This window comes from Phodopus roborovskii, unplaced genomic scaffold (genome assembly GCF_943737965.1).
Source record: "Phodopus roborovskii unplaced genomic scaffold, PHOROB, whole genome shotgun sequence".
Taxonomy (NCBI): domain Eukaryota; kingdom Metazoa; phylum Chordata; class Mammalia; order Rodentia; family Cricetidae; genus Phodopus; species Phodopus roborovskii.
Window position 1 is genome coordinate 5,637,920 of NW_026126407.1, and position 17,081 is coordinate 5,655,000.

General features: G+C 41.3%; 1 protein-coding gene across 1 annotated transcript in view; it reads left to right on the forward strand.

Annotated features, from left to right (window-relative positions):
- The window catches only part of Efcab5 (EF-hand calcium binding domain 5), an 82,760-nt gene that overhangs the window by 54,004 nt on the left and 11,675 nt on the right, over window positions 1-17,081 (forward strand). Inside the window, exons 10-15 of the mRNA XM_051181585.1 lie at window positions 164-453; window positions 3,642-3,811; window positions 5,163-5,391; window positions 7,917-8,069; window positions 14,516-14,616; window positions 15,656-15,909. Of these exons, the coding sequence (XP_051037542.1) occupies window positions 164-453; window positions 3,642-3,811; window positions 5,163-5,391; window positions 7,917-8,069; window positions 14,516-14,616; window positions 15,656-15,909 (1,197 nt within the window). The remainder of the gene's footprint in view (window positions 1-163; window positions 454-3,641; window positions 3,812-5,162; window positions 5,392-7,916; window positions 8,070-14,515; window positions 14,617-15,655; window positions 15,910-17,081) is intronic.

A 17,081-nucleotide genomic window follows, 5' to 3' on the forward strand; every position in this document is an offset into this window, starting at 1 on the left:
CTCATACTGAGTTAGTATAGGTCAATCACGGTGCTCGGGATACCTTTAATGTACTCAGTTATCCATAGAGCACACACATAAGGGCTGTAAGAGGGAAATGAGAGAGTCCCCATAGATTAATGATCTTTTAGTCCATTCTCTGTTTCTCATTTGTGTCTTTCAGCTAAACTGCACATTCAATTTCCAAAGCCGAATCCTGGTCTTGAAGTAAAATTGTCTTTAAAGCAGTTTCAGAAGTACATAGAATTGGTTGTGTCTGAACTCAGGGGCAATGAAGACCAAGTTCTGGAGAGTGTTGTGGAATTCCTGATGAGCTCTTTAGAGAGGAGCCACACTGAGGGTCTAAGGAATTGTGCAAGACGGAAATGGCTACATCAGATCCAACATGCTGCAGAGACAAGTGGGGTGTCGCTGGAGCCAGTGTATACTGAGACCTTTAGGGCCCTCACTCAGGTATGCTTTCTGAAGGGATGCAGGAGGAAACATTTTCTCACATGTGATGTTCAATGGCTACATAGGAGGAACACATACAATTTGCTTGAAAAAAAAAAAAAAACACTGGGTACTGCAAAAAAAAAAAATCACTGAGTGATGCTACAGATGATTTATTTATTTTAAACAAATTATAAATGACTCAAACCTAAGTGAGGGGCTAGAGATGTAGTTCAATTGGTTGGATGCCTATCATGTATGAAGCTCTGGGGTCAATCCCCAACTCTTCATCAGTCAGGCCTGCATGACTTATATTTGCAATCTCAACTCTCAGAAGGGAGAGCCAAGGGGATCAGAATTTAAAAATCATCCTTGGCTAGATACTGAATTTGAGGCCAGGCTGGGCTACATAAAGTTCTGTCTTTAAAAAAAAAAAACACATAAAAAATAAAGCAAGTGAGATAAAGTGAGATAAAGCTGGAATGATTGGAGGGAGACAGATGTGGAAATGATGTTCTGGAAATTTAGTTGTTCTGAAAGTCAAATATGCTAAGACTAGTAATAGAATGATAATGAAAACTGTCAGCAGGGAGATATGCAACAGTGCAAGCTGAATTTACTTTGCATAATGCTTGAGGAACAATTTACCCATCAAAAAAAGAATTTTTCATTGTTTAAATTTCATTTTTATTGTTGGGGAGGGTATGTGTGTAGAGGTGAAAGGAAAACTTGTTGGGGCAGGTCCCTCCTTCCACCAAATGGATTTCAGGGAACCTTTTATGTCAGCCAAAACTACATAATGAGACCTTGTCTCAAAAAATAAGTAAGTAAGTCAGGCAGTGGTGGCACATGCCTTTCATCCCAGCATTAGGGAGGCAGAGGAAAGTGGATCTCTGATTTTGAGGCCTGCCTGGTCTACACAGTGAATTCCAGGGTAGCCAGTGAGGTTACACAGAAAAACCCCATCTCAAAAAAATGATAGATGGATGGATGGATAGATGGATAGACAGACAGACAGGTAAAGTTTCAGCTTTTTTAGTCATTGGGGAATCAAATTAAAACTAGTTTCAGATTCCATTTCATCCCAGTCAAAATGCCTAAGATCACAAAACAAATGGCCACAAAAGCTGGTGAGGATGTAGGGAAAATGGAAGCCTTATCCATTACTGATGAGAGTATAAACTAATGCAACCACTACAGAAATCAGTGTGAATGTTCTTCAAAAAGCTAAAAATAGAGCTACCATGTGGCTCAGCTGTATCATTCCCGAGCATATACCAAAAAAATTCTATCATACCACAGAGATACTTGTATATCTACATTTATTCCTACATTTTTCACTTTAGCAAAGAAAAAGAAGCAGCCTAGATGGCTACCAATAGGGTAATGGCTAATGAAAATGTGGCTCAACTGTAAAGAAAAACAATTAGGAAGTTTTCGGGAAAATGGAACACTCTAGAAATATTAAGTGAAGTTAATCAGACTCAGAAAGATAAGAATTGCATGTTCTCATATGCAGAGCCTAACTTTTTAAAAAATATGTGTATATAAATAAAGGGAATGTGTTATTCAGGTTCTCTAGAGAAACAGAATTGATAGGATGTGTGTATGTGTGTGTGTGTGTGTGTGTGTGTGTGTGTGTGTGTGTGAGAGAGAGAGAGAGAGAGAGAGGGAGAGAGGGAGAGAGGGAGGGAGAGAGAGAGAGATTCAGTGGGATGGTACATACCTTTAATTCCTGCATCCAGGATACAAAGGCAGGAGGAACTTTGTGAGTTCAATGCCATCCTGATCTATATTGTGAGCTCAGGACATCCAGGACATAGAAAGAACCTATCTCAAATAAAAGGCAGGGCGAGTATTAGAATGGTTTACAAGCAGTGGTCCAGCTAGTCCAACAATGGCTGTCTACCAATGCAAGGCCAAAGAATCCAGTAGCTGTTCAGCTCATGAAGCTGTGTGTCTCAGCTGGTCTTCAGTATACACCAGAATCCCAAAGAACTAACTCCAATACTAATGAAGGAATGAACTTGCCAGGGAGAGTGAGGGCAAGCAGGCAAAGAGCAATACTTTGTCCTCCCATATCCTTTATATAGCCTGCCACCAAGTTTGGCCCAGATTTAAGTTGGATCTTCCCCCCTCAAAAGATCCAAATTTAGTGTGGGTTCTCTCTGCTCAAATAATTCAATCAAGAAAACTCCTTCACAGGTGTACCCAGAAGCTTTTGTCTTGATTAATCTGAGATATTCCCCAAGAAGGGAACAGGAAGTGTTGAGGAGAGGGGAGTGCAAAGGGTCACATGTGACATGAAAACAGAAAGGAGGCCATAGGGGAGGGGGGATGACAAGGGAGAGAAAATGGGGAAATAAATGGGGGAAAGAAAAAACAACAAAAACAAACTTCAATGAATGCCACAGTGAAATCTAATCTTTATATGTGAATTTTAAAACAGAAAGTCGACAGTCTTACTCTCCAAGAAACTCTTTCCTGAAATGTTCCTGACCACATCCATGCTGTTAAGAATTCCTTGAGGCTGGAAAAATGGCTCAGCTGTTAAGCACACTTGTTGCACTTGCAGAGGACCCAGCTTCAATTCCATCCCCCCACATGGTGACCCACAATCACCTGTAACTCCAGTTCCAGGAGATCTAATGTCCTCTTCTGGACTCTGCTGGCACCAGGCATGCACTTGGAGCACACACACGCATGCAGGCAGATAACCCACACCCATAACATAAAAATAAAAAGATCTTTTTAAAACTTAAAGCAGACCCCCCCCAGAGTTTTGTTTTTACACTCATGTTTAGATGGTGAAAGATAAGAAGAATGTAGGTATCCTCTAACTGCAGCCCTCCAAAATCAATATTCTACAGAAGTCCCTCACCTTCAACTATGATTGCAGTTCCAAAGAATCTCAGTTTTGAACCTTTAAATTTGATTAAAGTTAAGAGGTTTTATTTCTGTTTGGAGCATGTTTATTTTCAGTAAAGGAATCTAACTACATATAAGACTGACTAAATACAACTCAGGTTTGAAGGGCAACACGGTATCAGCCTTTTCACCACTGCCCATGTTTGGTAACCTCTGCAACATTTATTCAATGATATTATTGGTGCTGGATTCCCAAACAGGCTAGCAAAGGGGCTAGGGGCTAGGGGATCTCTATAGCTGTTGACAGATACAAACACATGATCCGAAATCTTTTGCCACAGGATGCTGAGGCTCATGGAAATAAGAAGATCAGTGCTCACATTTCCCTCTTAGAAGAAAACCTAGTCCTGCCAAGCAGGGGTGATGTTCTCTTGAGGAATGTGGCTTGTACCCTAGATGATGCTCCATTTGTCCTGAACAAAGTACTCTACAGGGACATGAAAGGAATCAGGTAAGAACCTGTTGAAGAGTCGGTTTCTTTCTATTTTAAAGATAGGATCTGATGTACTTCAGGCTGGCTTCCAACTCACAGTGTACTCAAGGCTGGCTTTGAACTCCTGATCCTCCTGCCTCTACCTTCCAAGTGCTGGGTTACAGTTGTGTGCCACCATGCCTGGCTCTGGTCACATCTTTCTAAAACAATAGTTTCCCTTTTGAAGAAAACTGGCATTGAACCTTGGTGATTTGCTTAAGAGAGAATTGTCTCTAAGTCACCAGTGCTTCCAGAGTGGGACCTGATGGACTTCCAGTCCTAAATGGTTTTGTTGTATTTTTATCAATTAATTTGTGTGTATGGGTATTTTGCTGGCATTCATGTCTATACACCACTTGCATGCCTGGTGCCTGAAGAGGCAAGAAGAGGGTATCAGATCCCCTGGAACTAAAGTTATGGTCAGTTCTGGAAGTCAAACCCAAATCCTCTGAAAGAGAAATAGTGTGCTCGCTCGCTCGTGCTCTCTTCTTCTTCTTCTTCTTCTTCTTCTTCTTCTTCTTCTTCTTCTTCTTCTTCTTCTTCTTCTTCTTCTTCTTCCTTTTTTCTTTTTTCTTATTGATTCATCTCTCAAGCCTCATGGTTCTAATTGGTTTTACCAGATCATTCTTAGAACTCCCTCTGGAAATGTTTCACTGTTTAAGGGCTCGCCTTTACAATGTTTGTTCCACAATTTGTAGCCCTGGCATGTAGTATAATATATATTTCTTCTGTTAAAATCCAAGATTGGTTCCTTATTTCTGTTTCTCTTTTGCAATACTGGAGATTGAACTGGATTTCTCGCACATGCTACCTTTGAACTTTACTTCTAGTCCTATGATTATTTTTTAAAACTTTCCAAGTCAGACCCTCCAAATTGTTGGCATTACCTTGTCGCACCCAACCTCGACCAGCAAGGAAGATGCAACTCAGGGGAGATCTTCTTCTAGCAGTTTAATCAGGATCCTTGAACAAGCTTCTTCTTCTAACTCTGGGGAAATGCCCGCACTGGCTTAAATCCTCTTGCGCTGACCAACCCTAGTGAGCCACGTGGACCCTGCAGATAGGCTGCTCTTATACGGAAGCAAGCAAGCAAGCTGAACAGGCTTAGCCAAATAAGGACTTGTTTATGACAGAGAGTGCTCACCATCGGGAAAGTGGAAGGCAGAAGCCAGCGCCATCTTTAAGGCACGGCACTTCGCAGCTCTCTACATTACCTGATCCACCTCTTCTACATATAATGCTTAGAATTGTAGAAGACTATATTTTGTTTTCTCTATGGTTTAATCTAAAGCCTGTGATGTTTCCTTATCCTTGTATTCCTTTTCAATAGCTTTACAGTAGTGGATGAAGGCAAACCAATCCATGTCCCACAAGTTCAGCACCATGGGAACATCTTCTTCTGGAACAATACCCGAAGCAAGAGTGAGCACAATGGGTCTTTACTGGCTCTGCCTCTTCAAGATGCATATATGAGGATCTTTGGGGTCCTGGCGGTTGACACTCTTCGAGATCCCCATGAAATAAACATCTTCCTACCTCATGAGATCAGATTCTATCAGGTAATCTAGAAGTATACAAGAGCAGTAGTCAATAGCTTCTCTGTCTAAATGTCTCCTAAGTCAAACCCAAAAGCAGAGGAGAGTAAAGCCGTATGTAGACAGTGCCATCATGCTTGTTCTGCTTCCTTTATCTGTCAGCCTTTTGACATGTTCCTTATAATTTGTGGAAGGACTTGGACACATCCGTGTCTGAGCCTCTCTGGGAATATTGTTCATCACCTTTCCTAGCATAGGAACAGAAACTTTGCAGCAGAACTTATGACTAAAACCACTGAGACCCACATGTAGAAAGGTGTGCTGGTTAGCTTTAACTGTTAGCACAACCTAGAATAACTAGGAAGAGAGTCTTTATGGGGAATTATGTAGACTAGATTAGCCCATCCAGGAGTTATCTTGATTGTTAATTGATGAAGGAAGACCCAACCTGTTGTGAGCAGCGCCGTTCAAAGGCAGGTATCTGTAGGCACACTATTCCAAAGGCAGAGGGGTCCTGAACAGTGTTAGGAGAAAGCTAGCTGAGCATAGTAGCAAGCCAGCAAAGATTCATAAGTTTATTTCCTTTCTACTCTTAACTATGCATGTGATGCTTTTTCAATGTTCTCAACCTTCCTGAAGCTGCAACCCTTTAACACAGTTCCTCAAGTTATGTGACCCCCAACCATGAAACTACTTCGTAGCTACTTCATAACTATAATTTTGCTACTGTTATGAATCATAATGTCAATACTTTTGGAGACAGAGGTTTGTCAAAGGGGTCTCAACCCATGGATTGAGAACCATTGTTTCAGATGCTTTATGTTCCTGCCTTGACTTCCTCAAAATAATGCACTGTAGTCTGGAGTTAACCCTTTCTTTCCAGAGGTGTTTGTGTCAGCATATTTTTTCACAGCAGCAAAAATGAAGCTAGGACAAAGGGATATGTTTGTTTGTTTGTTTGTTTTTATTAAAAATAGTGCTCCCTATCAATTCCTTTGTTCTTTTCCCATGAGATACCAAATATAATATGTATCCTCACAGCTCTGTTATAATTTTTGAGGAAAATAAAGAAGCTCAACTATTTCTTGAGAATTTGTGTTTTCAGATTAGGTCATAAAATGTCAGGCACATTTCAGACTATGAAATAGTAGAACATTTTGATCTAATTTTATGGGTAGAAATTGCAATGAAGATAGATTTAAAGCCATGGTCTGTTTTAGTCATGTCTTTCTTTGGGCTCCAGCTTACAAATAATGACACAGAGACTTATTAATTAACTGTAAAAGCTCATTCGATAAATTGGGCTTGTTCCTAATTAGCTCTTATAACTTAAACTAACCCATTTATATTAATCTGCATTCTATCGCATGGTGTTATATCTCTTCCAGTTTTCACCTCCTGTTTCCTCTTTGTGTCTCCTGGTGTCTCTGCCTTTCTCCTTCCCAGAGTCCTCTCTATCCCCAGAAACTTTACCTATACCTCCTGCCTAGCTATTGGCCATTCAGGTTTTTATTAACACCAATCACAGTAAATACATCGTCACAAAGTGTACAAATATCCCACAACAGTCTGTGGACTGTGGCAAGTCAGGAGCTCACTGTAAGCATGCTCTTTGTCCCTCTAAGCCCATGTTCTTTATGTATATTTGCCTTTATGCTTTGCTTTCTGTTTACTGACTGGTTAACTAAGGAAACTGGTAGGTTCTTTCTCTGAATATCTTTTAAAATAAGATTCATTCTCATGTCAAATTAATATGAGACAAAGGCATTAGGAAGCAAATGGTATAGAGTTGTCAATAAATTAATGACCATATCCAAATGATTAGAAATTAGGTATCTAGTCCTGGAAATTAAATCCCTGGGGTACTTTTAGATGACTTCAATCCATCTGTCTATCTACCTTTCTATCTCCCTCCTCTCTCTTGAATCTGATCTCTGTGTCTGTCTCTCCCACATATGTTGGTGTGCACCGTGTGTGTGTGTGTGTGTGTGTGTGTGTGTGTGTGTGTGTGTGTGAGAGAGAGAGAGAGAGAGAGAGAGAGAGAGAGAGAGAGAGGTTTTGAAGAATTTGTGGTTCCTAAAGTTTTTTGACAAGGCCATAACTACATTTATAGGTCTTGAAACCAAACATTTTGTTCAGTTATGGTAGATATAAAAAAATTAAAATTGGGAGTCAGGTTAATTCCAGGAATTGGGAGGCAGAGGTAGGTGGGTGGATCTCTGTGAGTTCAAGGCCAGCCTGGTCTACACAGCAAGTTCTAGGCAAGGCAGGCAGGGCCACATAAATGAGAACCTGTCTCAATAATAATAATGGCTTTTCCTTTCTAAGTTTATCTTCTTCTGACAACACATATCTATCGCAAAGCATAAAAAGTTAGATGGGCCTCTCTACACTTTCAATGTCTTGATGCTCCTTTTTGTATAACAGAATCTCAGAGTACCTCTTGAGAACTGATTTTAACTAATTTGTTGATCATAAATTTAAGAGACATTTATTGCTGACAACTTTGTAATTTTAAAAAGTGTAAACTGAATTGTCTGTCTTCACAGGGTGTTGCCAGTGCCTTCAGCGCTGCCTACCACTATGTTCACAGCAGGGAACACATCCTGCATACTGTGATCACTGGCATCAGGTGGCTCTTCAATATTACATCTAGCATCACCTCCATCACCACGAGCTTTATTGAACCTAGCTCAGAGCAGGTAGGCAAAGCCAGACCATATTACACCTTTTCAATATTATACAATTATTAAATATTAATGTAGATTTAATATTTAGGTCATATCATTGGGGATATTGCTTAGTGGTAGGTCACTTGTTAGCATGCTCAAGGCTCTGGGTTTGATCCCAGAACCACACATACAAAAAAAAAAAAAAAAAACAATGAAATAAAATTATGGCCCCAACTCAAAACTCTTGGTTGCACATAAAAAGAATCTGGTACAAATCTCCATAGGCAAAAAGGAGCATTGCTTGAACAAAATGAAGAAAGAGGAAGAGTCAGCTGAGGGAGCTGGCTCAGAGGATACAGACCTTTTTGCATGTCTGACGAGTTTGATCCCCAGAGCCTACGTGATAGTAGGAGAGAATCAACTATTGAGACTTGTCTTCTGAGCTCCACACATGTGGCACACATAAACTGCACACACAGGTGTGTGTTTCTCATGTAGGTGAGAAAGACAGTAAGTAGGAATTGAGCTGGTTTCCAGCATGACCAGATGCAGGAACTCCTGAAGAAAGACTTTCTCCATAAGGCAAGTGAGATACTTAGCGAGAAATAATCCAGTTTAATAAAAGTTCCAGTGTTAAAGCCGGGCAGTGGTGGCACATGCCTTTGATCTCAGCACTTCAGGAGGCAGAGGCAAATGGATCTCTGTGAGTTCAAAGAGACCAACCTGGTCTACAAGAGCTAGCTCCAGGACATGCTCCAAAGCCATAGAGAGTGGGGCTGGAAAGATTGCTCTGCAGTTAAAAACACTGGCTGCTCTTGCAGAGGGCCCAGGTTCAATTCCCAGTAACCACATAGCCACTTGTAGCCATTTGCAATTCCAGTTCCAGGAGATACAATGCCCTCTCCTGGCTTCCTTGAGCTGCTGCATGCACATGGCACACATGAACTCATGCACGCACACACACAGATATATAAAATAAATGTTCTGACTTGAGTGAGTTGGAGAGATGGCTCAGTGGTTAAGTGCACTTGTTATCCTTGCAGAAGACCTGGGTTCAGTTCCCAGCATCTACATCAGGTGGGTCACACCTGCCTGTAACTCTAATTCATAGGGTTCCTTTGTCTTCTGTGGGCACCTACACACATGAGGTACACATACAGATAAGCAGGCACACAAGTATACACATGAATTATAATTGTATTTTTAAGTTCTAATTTTGGAACCTATGAAAGAAAACTTGTTCTGACTTGTCCTGGCATACATCCAGTGGCCAAAGAGGCAACACATGCCAGAGTTATACGAGTAAAGTAGGCAGTGGTGAGAGTGCCGTGTTCAGACACAATTACATCATAGCAATAAGAATGTTAAAGCCCCCCCCCCCGGTCTGTATAATGAATGCTTGCCCCATGTTTGCTTCGCTTCTTTCTACTCATCTTTAACGTTAGAGCTTTCCACATCATGAGGCTGGATGAAAAGGCATTGTCTTTAAAAGGAAGTAAGGCCAGATATGGTGGTTCAGGCCCACAGTCCCAGTACTTCAGAGACTGAAACAAAACAATAGTGAGTTCAAAGTCAGTCTGAGCCAATAGTGAGATGTGGGTCAGGATGGAAAGAAATAGGGCCCCCGTTTTCCTCTCTCTGCGGCTTGTCCAGGCTGCCGAAGCCTTGGGATTAGAGAACAGAAGCACCGTGCTCTTGATGCTTGGTAGAGGTGTTGAGACGATCTTGTCTCTGTATCATTCCTTGAGAGGAGGGTAGGAATAGGAGTAGGAGCTTTCAGTTACCCTCCTACCTAGAGTAAACCACTCCATCTAACAGGCTACCATTCCTTTAAGGCCAAAGTGGAGTCTGAGAAAGATTCAGGGGCATTTTTTCAGGGTTTTGAGAAATAAAACACTTAAGGCAAATGGCTAAAATAGCTCAAATCAGTCAACAAGAAGCATGGCTTCCCAGGTTTTAATTTGGTATCTTGACAGCATGGACAAAACCACAAGGGTCATGGTTCATCTGTGCACGGCCATTTATAGTGTGAAAAGATCATACTGAAAGGCTAGGGGAAGGCATTCTTCCCAAAAGCCAGCGTCTTAGTAATGGCGTGGTCAGGCAGAGACCATAACTGTTAGCAGAAATTGGTTCTCTCCTAACTTTGTAGGTCCCAGGGATCAAACTCAGGTCATCAGGCATAGCAGCAGGTGCCAAGCTCCTTCACTCACTGAGCCATTTCACCAGCACCCCCCACACACACACACATATACATAAAAGGTCCTCCCCTCCCCTCTCCTCCTTTCCAGTCCTCTCCTTTCCTTTCCAGACAGGGTTTCTCTGTATAGCCCTGGCTGCCCTGGAACTCAGTCTGTAGACCAGGCTGGCCTCAAACTCAGAGATTCACTTGCCTGTACCTCCTGAGTGCTGGGATTAAAGGCATGCACTACCACACCTGGCTCCAAAGAGGTTTTAGGTATAATTTGAGATGTCTGTTAGACATCTATGTGGAAGTACTGAATGAGCAGTTGGGTGCATGAGCGAATTAACGATGATCTTGCTAGTTTGGCAAAGCCTTGCCACCACCAGTTCTCAGTATTTTATCCCTGCCTCTATGTTCTTTACAAGATGCCTTCGTTTTGATTTCAAACATAATCTGGAAAACGCCCTTCCAATGTCTCAAAGTCTCTGTTAAGGGTACAGGAGCCCTAGCAGGACTTCAGACCATAACCAATGTCCAGTTTCAGCATGGCAATTACTGCCAACTTCTCCTAGAGCAGTGGTTCACCACCTTCCTAATGCTTCCAGCCTTTAACACAGTTCCTCGTGTTGTGGTGATCCCTAACTATAAAATAATTTTTGTTGCTATATCATAACTATAATTTTGCTACTGTTATGTTTGCTACTGTTATAAACATAATATAAATGTCTGTGTTTTCTGATGGTTTTAGGTGACCCCTGTGTAAGGGTCACTTAACTCCCAAAGAGGTTGTGATCCATAGTTTACATACAGCATGGCTTCTTTTTTTCAAATAATTTATTATGCATACACATGCCAGATCTCATTTTATATGGTTGTGAGCCACCATGTGGTTGCTGAGAATTGAACTCAGGACCTCTGGAAGAGCAGCTAGTGTTCTTAACCTCTGAGCCATCTCTCCAGCCCCAGCATGACTTCTTAAGTGTTTTCCATTTGCTATCTCCTTTTGCCCAAGAAATTTTTATGCAACCCAATAAGTATGAAAAATAGGTTTATAAATCCAATGTCTTCTAATCACAAATTTTGGACCTCTGACAGTGGAACCAGGATGTATCCCTGATGCACAAAAGGACTCTGGGAGCACATTCCCCATGGAGGGATACTCCCTTAACCTAAAGGCAGAAGGAAGGGCCTAGTCCCTACTCCAAATGACTTAACAGATTTTGTTGATCCCTCCTGGAAGGCATCACCCTCCATGTGGAGTAGGGGAGGGTTGGGGGTGGTCTGGGGGCATGGGAGGGAGGAAGAGAGGGAGAGGGAACTGGGATCGATATGTAAAATAAGAAAAAATAAATAACAAATCATAAATTTTATTTTTAAAGATTGCTTTGTCATACATATAATTTTATGTAAAATTATGAAAGCAAAGGGGAACTTGTAAAATAATTAGATGGATGTGTTTGCTTACTTTTACATAAAGAAATAAAATCTTGCTGAAGATTTGATGCTGTAATAGAGAGAACATCTTCAACACTTTCAGAATTGACTGAAGTGCCAATTTTACAATTATCCATTCTAAGGATACTGTTTCACTTATATCCATAACACAAAAGGCAGAAGTTTGTTGAGAATTGTGTGCTAGACCCAAATTAAATTAAAATTAATTTAACAATTTTTATGAAACTTAATGAGCAACTCAAACAGCAATTTCTAAAATCAAATATTCTAAACCAATATAATCCAATGATACACTAATTTGATTCTTAAATGCCAAGGAATAATGGGAGAAAAATACTAAAAGTCTTTGTCTCGATCCTATACAATAAAAGAACTTCTGGAGGTGTCACCACCCATGATTTCAAACTGTACTACAAAAATATAATAATAAAAACTGCCAAGTGTTGGCATAAAAACAGACATGTGGATCAATGGAATCAAATCAAAGATCCAGATCTAAGGATGGGGACAGGAACAGGAATCAGATGGGGGTGGGATGAGGAAGAGAATACGGGGATAGACGACTGCCATTGGGGGACATTTCAGGGTGAGGTAGAAACCTAGTACAATGGAAACTCCCAGAAACCCATGGGGATGGCCCTAGCTAAGACTCTTACTAATGGGGGAGACAGAGCCTGAACTGGCCATCTTCTGTAACAAGGCAAGTCTTTGATTGGAGAGGCTGGGACATCAACCAGCCACAAAACCTTCAACCTACAATTTGTCCTGCCTGCAAGATGTGCTGGCATAAAGGTGGTGCAGCACTGGTGGGCGTGGCCAAGGTGCAGCTTGAGAGCCATGCCGTGACAGGGAGTGGGAGTGGGGGCTGTCTCTGACTCTTTTACCTGCTTTTGCGACTCTTTTCCTCCTACTAGGTTGCCCTATTTTCAGCCTTAATACTAGGAGAGGTGCCTAGTCTTATTTTACCTTGCTATGCCATGTTTGGTTACTATCCCTGGGAGGCCTCTCTTTTTCTGAAGGGAACTGGAGAAGTGGATCTGGGGAAGAGGGGAGGTGGTGGGGAGGACAGGGAGCAGAGAAGGTCAGGGTGTGATAGATGAGAGAAGGATGGATGGATGGATGGATGGATAGATAGATAGATAGATAGACAAAGTCTTTGTTTCCCCCCAATTAAACCATTATGTTTCTGTAAGAGCTGATTGTTTTGCATATATAATGAAAACATAGCAGTTTGCAACACGTTCTCTTGAATCTGGGCCAAAGTGTTGTTTAGGCAGTGTTCCTTGGTTTTCATGGCATGACATGGGGCATATGTTACATGTCACATGATACAACATGAACAAAAATTGCTGGAAACATCTCAATTCATTTTAATTTTGAATGAATTGTTAGTCATTGCACATTCAGAAATGTTTAATGATGAAAATTTTATGTAAACATCCCCTACATTGGTGGGTTACAGCTCATATTTAAGAGACTATAAGATGTATCCTAAAGGTTGAAAACTGCTTAGAAGTAAGGGAAGTAAAGATGAACAAGGAGAATGAAAAATAATGTTAATGAGGTAGGAGGAACACTGGGGAAGAGTGGAAATGGGGTCCTAAAAACCATATGAAGAAAAGCTTATCAAGAGGTGAGTATTATACTGGAGAAATAGCGTGGGGCTAAGGGTGCACCCTGTTCTTGCAGAAGACAGAGTTCAATTCCCAGAACCCACACTGGATGACTTACAATCACCTGTAACTCCAGCTTCAGGGCATCTGATGCCTCTGGTCCCTGAGGGCACCTTCACTCATAGGTACATTCACACACATGATATACATAATTAAAAATAAAAATAAATCTTAAAAAAAAAGAAGAAGAAGTGTGTGGTGACACACGCCTTTAATTTCAGCACTGGAAAGGCAGAGACAGGAATTCAAGGGCAGCCTGGTCTACATAGCAAGTTCCAACCAAAGTGACATAGTGAGACCCTGTCTCTGAAAAACAAAGTGAATGTTCAGCAAATAAAATGTTGCCAAACAGTAGATGATGATGACTAGTATTTGACCAGTAGACTTGAAAATGACTTACTCAGAACCTTGACAGCAATAGTTGTAGTGAAGTAGTAGGGGCAATGACCTTATTGAAGAATATTTTTATTGTACTTATTCTCCATAGGCTTTTATGTATTTTCTGAATGTTTTACAGTGCTTTTTGTTGTTGTTTATTGCGATAGCATCTTGGCTCGGAATTCACTATGTAACCAGGACTAACCTTAAGTTTATGGTCCTCCCATCTCCACCTCCCAAGTGCTGAGATTACAGGCATACCCTACCATAGTGGCCCACAATGCACATTTTAATATGACACACACCTTGTACTCAGGAGGCAGAGATGTGATGTTTATGAGTCCGAGGCTAGCATGGTCTACATAGGGAGTTCCAGGCCAGCCAAAGCTACATAGTAAAACCCTGTCTCAAAACAAAACAAGAAAAAAGCATAAACACACAGATTTTTCAGATATAAAAAAATATGTATTAAAATAATTATATTCTTTTGAAATTTTTTACTTTTGGAATATTATTCTTCAATATGCTTAAAACCAGAGCTCATCTAAACTTCCCTAGTTTTCTCTCTTTATCTAACTCAAGGTCCATTTACTTCTTGCTTTTTTTTTTTTTTGTTTTGTTTTTGTTTTTGTTTTTCCTGGCACTCGATCTGTAGACCAGGCTGACCTTGAACTCACAGAGATCCGCCTGCCTTTGCCTCCCCAGTGCTGGGATTAAAGGCGTGCGCCACCAACTGCCCAGCTTCCAATTACTACTTTCTAATGAGATCACTTTCTCTTTTTCAGGAAGAGTATGTTTTACGCAAAATGATGGTTACAGAATATCTTGGTCTAACAGAAATCTATACAGAACCCCCAACCATTTCAAGAAAGTCATGCATCTTCAGGTATCAGACACATCTGGTTCATCTGACTGGTGATCATAGACCTGAAGACACAGCTTCTGCCTTTATTAGCACACTTGTTCTCACAGGCCATTTATTATTCTTTAAATTTAACAAACAACACTTAATTTTGTTCACTGTTCTATCAACATTAGAATGCATGTGTTCTTCTCATCACTAGCTAACACAAACAGGAGAGGCCACACTTTTCTAAAAGAGACGTGTCTGCCTCCCTAGAGAAAGAAGCAGCTACTACATTTCCATGAAAAAGAAAACTTTCAATCTCTCACTGAAGCAGGGGTTGCAGCCACCCTGCCCAGATCCTCAGCATGTCTCTGGCCAGAAGCTATAGCCACTGCTACAACTTCCCTGCAGGGAAACTTTCTCTAAGGAAGTGTCCTCAAGTGATTAGAGCCCCTTAGGAATTACCCAAGATTCCCCTGAATTCCCCCACCTCAGTCCCACACACACCTAGAGCAGCTGACAGCCAATGACAGACTAGTCCTAGGATGCAAAAGTCTCCCTTGCCTCGGAATAAGACTTAGTCTTTGCTATAATTAACATCCTGGGTCTCCAACTTGGGACTAGGCCCACATTTGCTTAGCTTCTCCCTATCCGCCCAACCCTGCTTCCTCAGTCCCCTGGTTTCTTCAGGGAGTCTGGGGTTCTGCTTCTAAGGGACCTTCCAGCACTCATCTAACACATTTTAGACTATCGGCACATTAAAAAAGCAAACAAACGAACAAAAAACACACCTTCAGCTAAGTATAACTGCCCTATGTTAGACAATGCAGAACAACCTGGGGCTGCTACCTTAGGTCAGCTTGTCAGAGAAGGCTCTCTGCTGAAGGGATGTTCACAAAGAGAAACATCCAAATGAGTTGAGCCGGAGGACAGCCGTATGAAATTGATGGGTGCAGCACTCTAGGCAGATGAGAGAACAATGGCGGCGCGTTGGAGTGAGGCGGGCATGGGAGAGTAGTGATTCAGTCTATTGGTGGAATGCTGTGAACAGACCTGTGCTGATTTGGTTTGGTTTCAGAGATTTCCTCTTTAAGTGCACTGACACTTCAGAAGTTATTTTGAGTTCTACCAGTGGAGAAACCCACATTGCAATTCCACTTCGAGAAAGAACAAAAGAGGCTATCGGAGTCCTTGATGTTAACATTGGCCAGAGTAGGATGCTGGTGTATCAAGAATATAAAGATCTACAGAAAATGGTCAAGATGATCCAAAATGCCTCCGATGAAATACTGGGCGAATGCTCTGGAGAGATCAAGAAAAACGAGGTCATAGGTATGGTGGATATGCTAACAGTCTGGATGCATGGTTTGCTTGGAGGACATCACAGACACTGAGATGAGATGTGGTTTCTAAAGTTGATCATTTCACTATGTTGTTGATCTTTCCATGTGAAAAGAATTCCCTAGTGCAGGCTTACCCTGGTGGGTAACCTAACAAAGGGAAAAAACATCATTGTCTCGGTTAGGGCCTTACCCTTAGGAGGTAAAGTGGCCCGTCTCCTGTGAAAATTTGTAAAGTATTCACTTTCATTGCCTTTGCCATAACTTTACGAGGGCAATAGTAGTGGCCCATTTTGCAGGCGTAGAAAATGAGATTCAGGAAAAACAACAGATGGTAAAAGCTGGACTCAAACTTGATTTGGGCTATTTTTCCACAATTTTACACAGCATCAAATAATTTGAACATCTCCTTTTATAGATAAAAGAGCTAAAACCTACAAAGGTAAAGTGACTTTTTCCAAGGATGAATAACAAGCCACTGATGGGGCCAAGACCAGTCCCCTAGTTCTTGTGACTCCATATACCCTAGGCTATCCTTAACACAATATCATCTTAGAGAATGAAACCCTCAGCTAGAATAAATTGAGTAGATTCAGAGTAACAGTGTGTGGGGTTAAGTGGAATGGTTTGTAGCTCTTATACAGAGTGTGATAGAAGACAGAAGGCCAAGTGTGGTGACACCAGCCTGTAATCCCAGTTACTTCAGAGGCTAACGCAGAAGGATCACTTAAGATGAGAAAGAAAATAAAGGCAGGTAGAGGAAAAAAGGAAAAAGATATCGCAGACCCTGCAAGTGTTCAATAAGTGCAGATGCTGAGACCAAACAGTTTGTATTCGAAGCCCTGGAGATTAACCCAGAGACAAGGCAGGCACTCTACCACTAAGATATGCCCCCAGCCCTACTTCTCATTGTTGTTTTGAGATAAGGTCTCACTGCATTGTCCAAGCTGGCCTTGAATTTACTATAACATTCATGGAAGACCTTGAACTCATAATTCCCCTGCCTCAGCCTTCCACATAGCTTGGATGATAGGCTTGTGGTACCAGGGTGCAAAAGACTAAGTACTCCCTTCCTTTAATTCCCATATCTCACCAAAGAAGTAGGGATTGACCTTATTACATATACATATACATATACATACATACATACATACATACATTCAA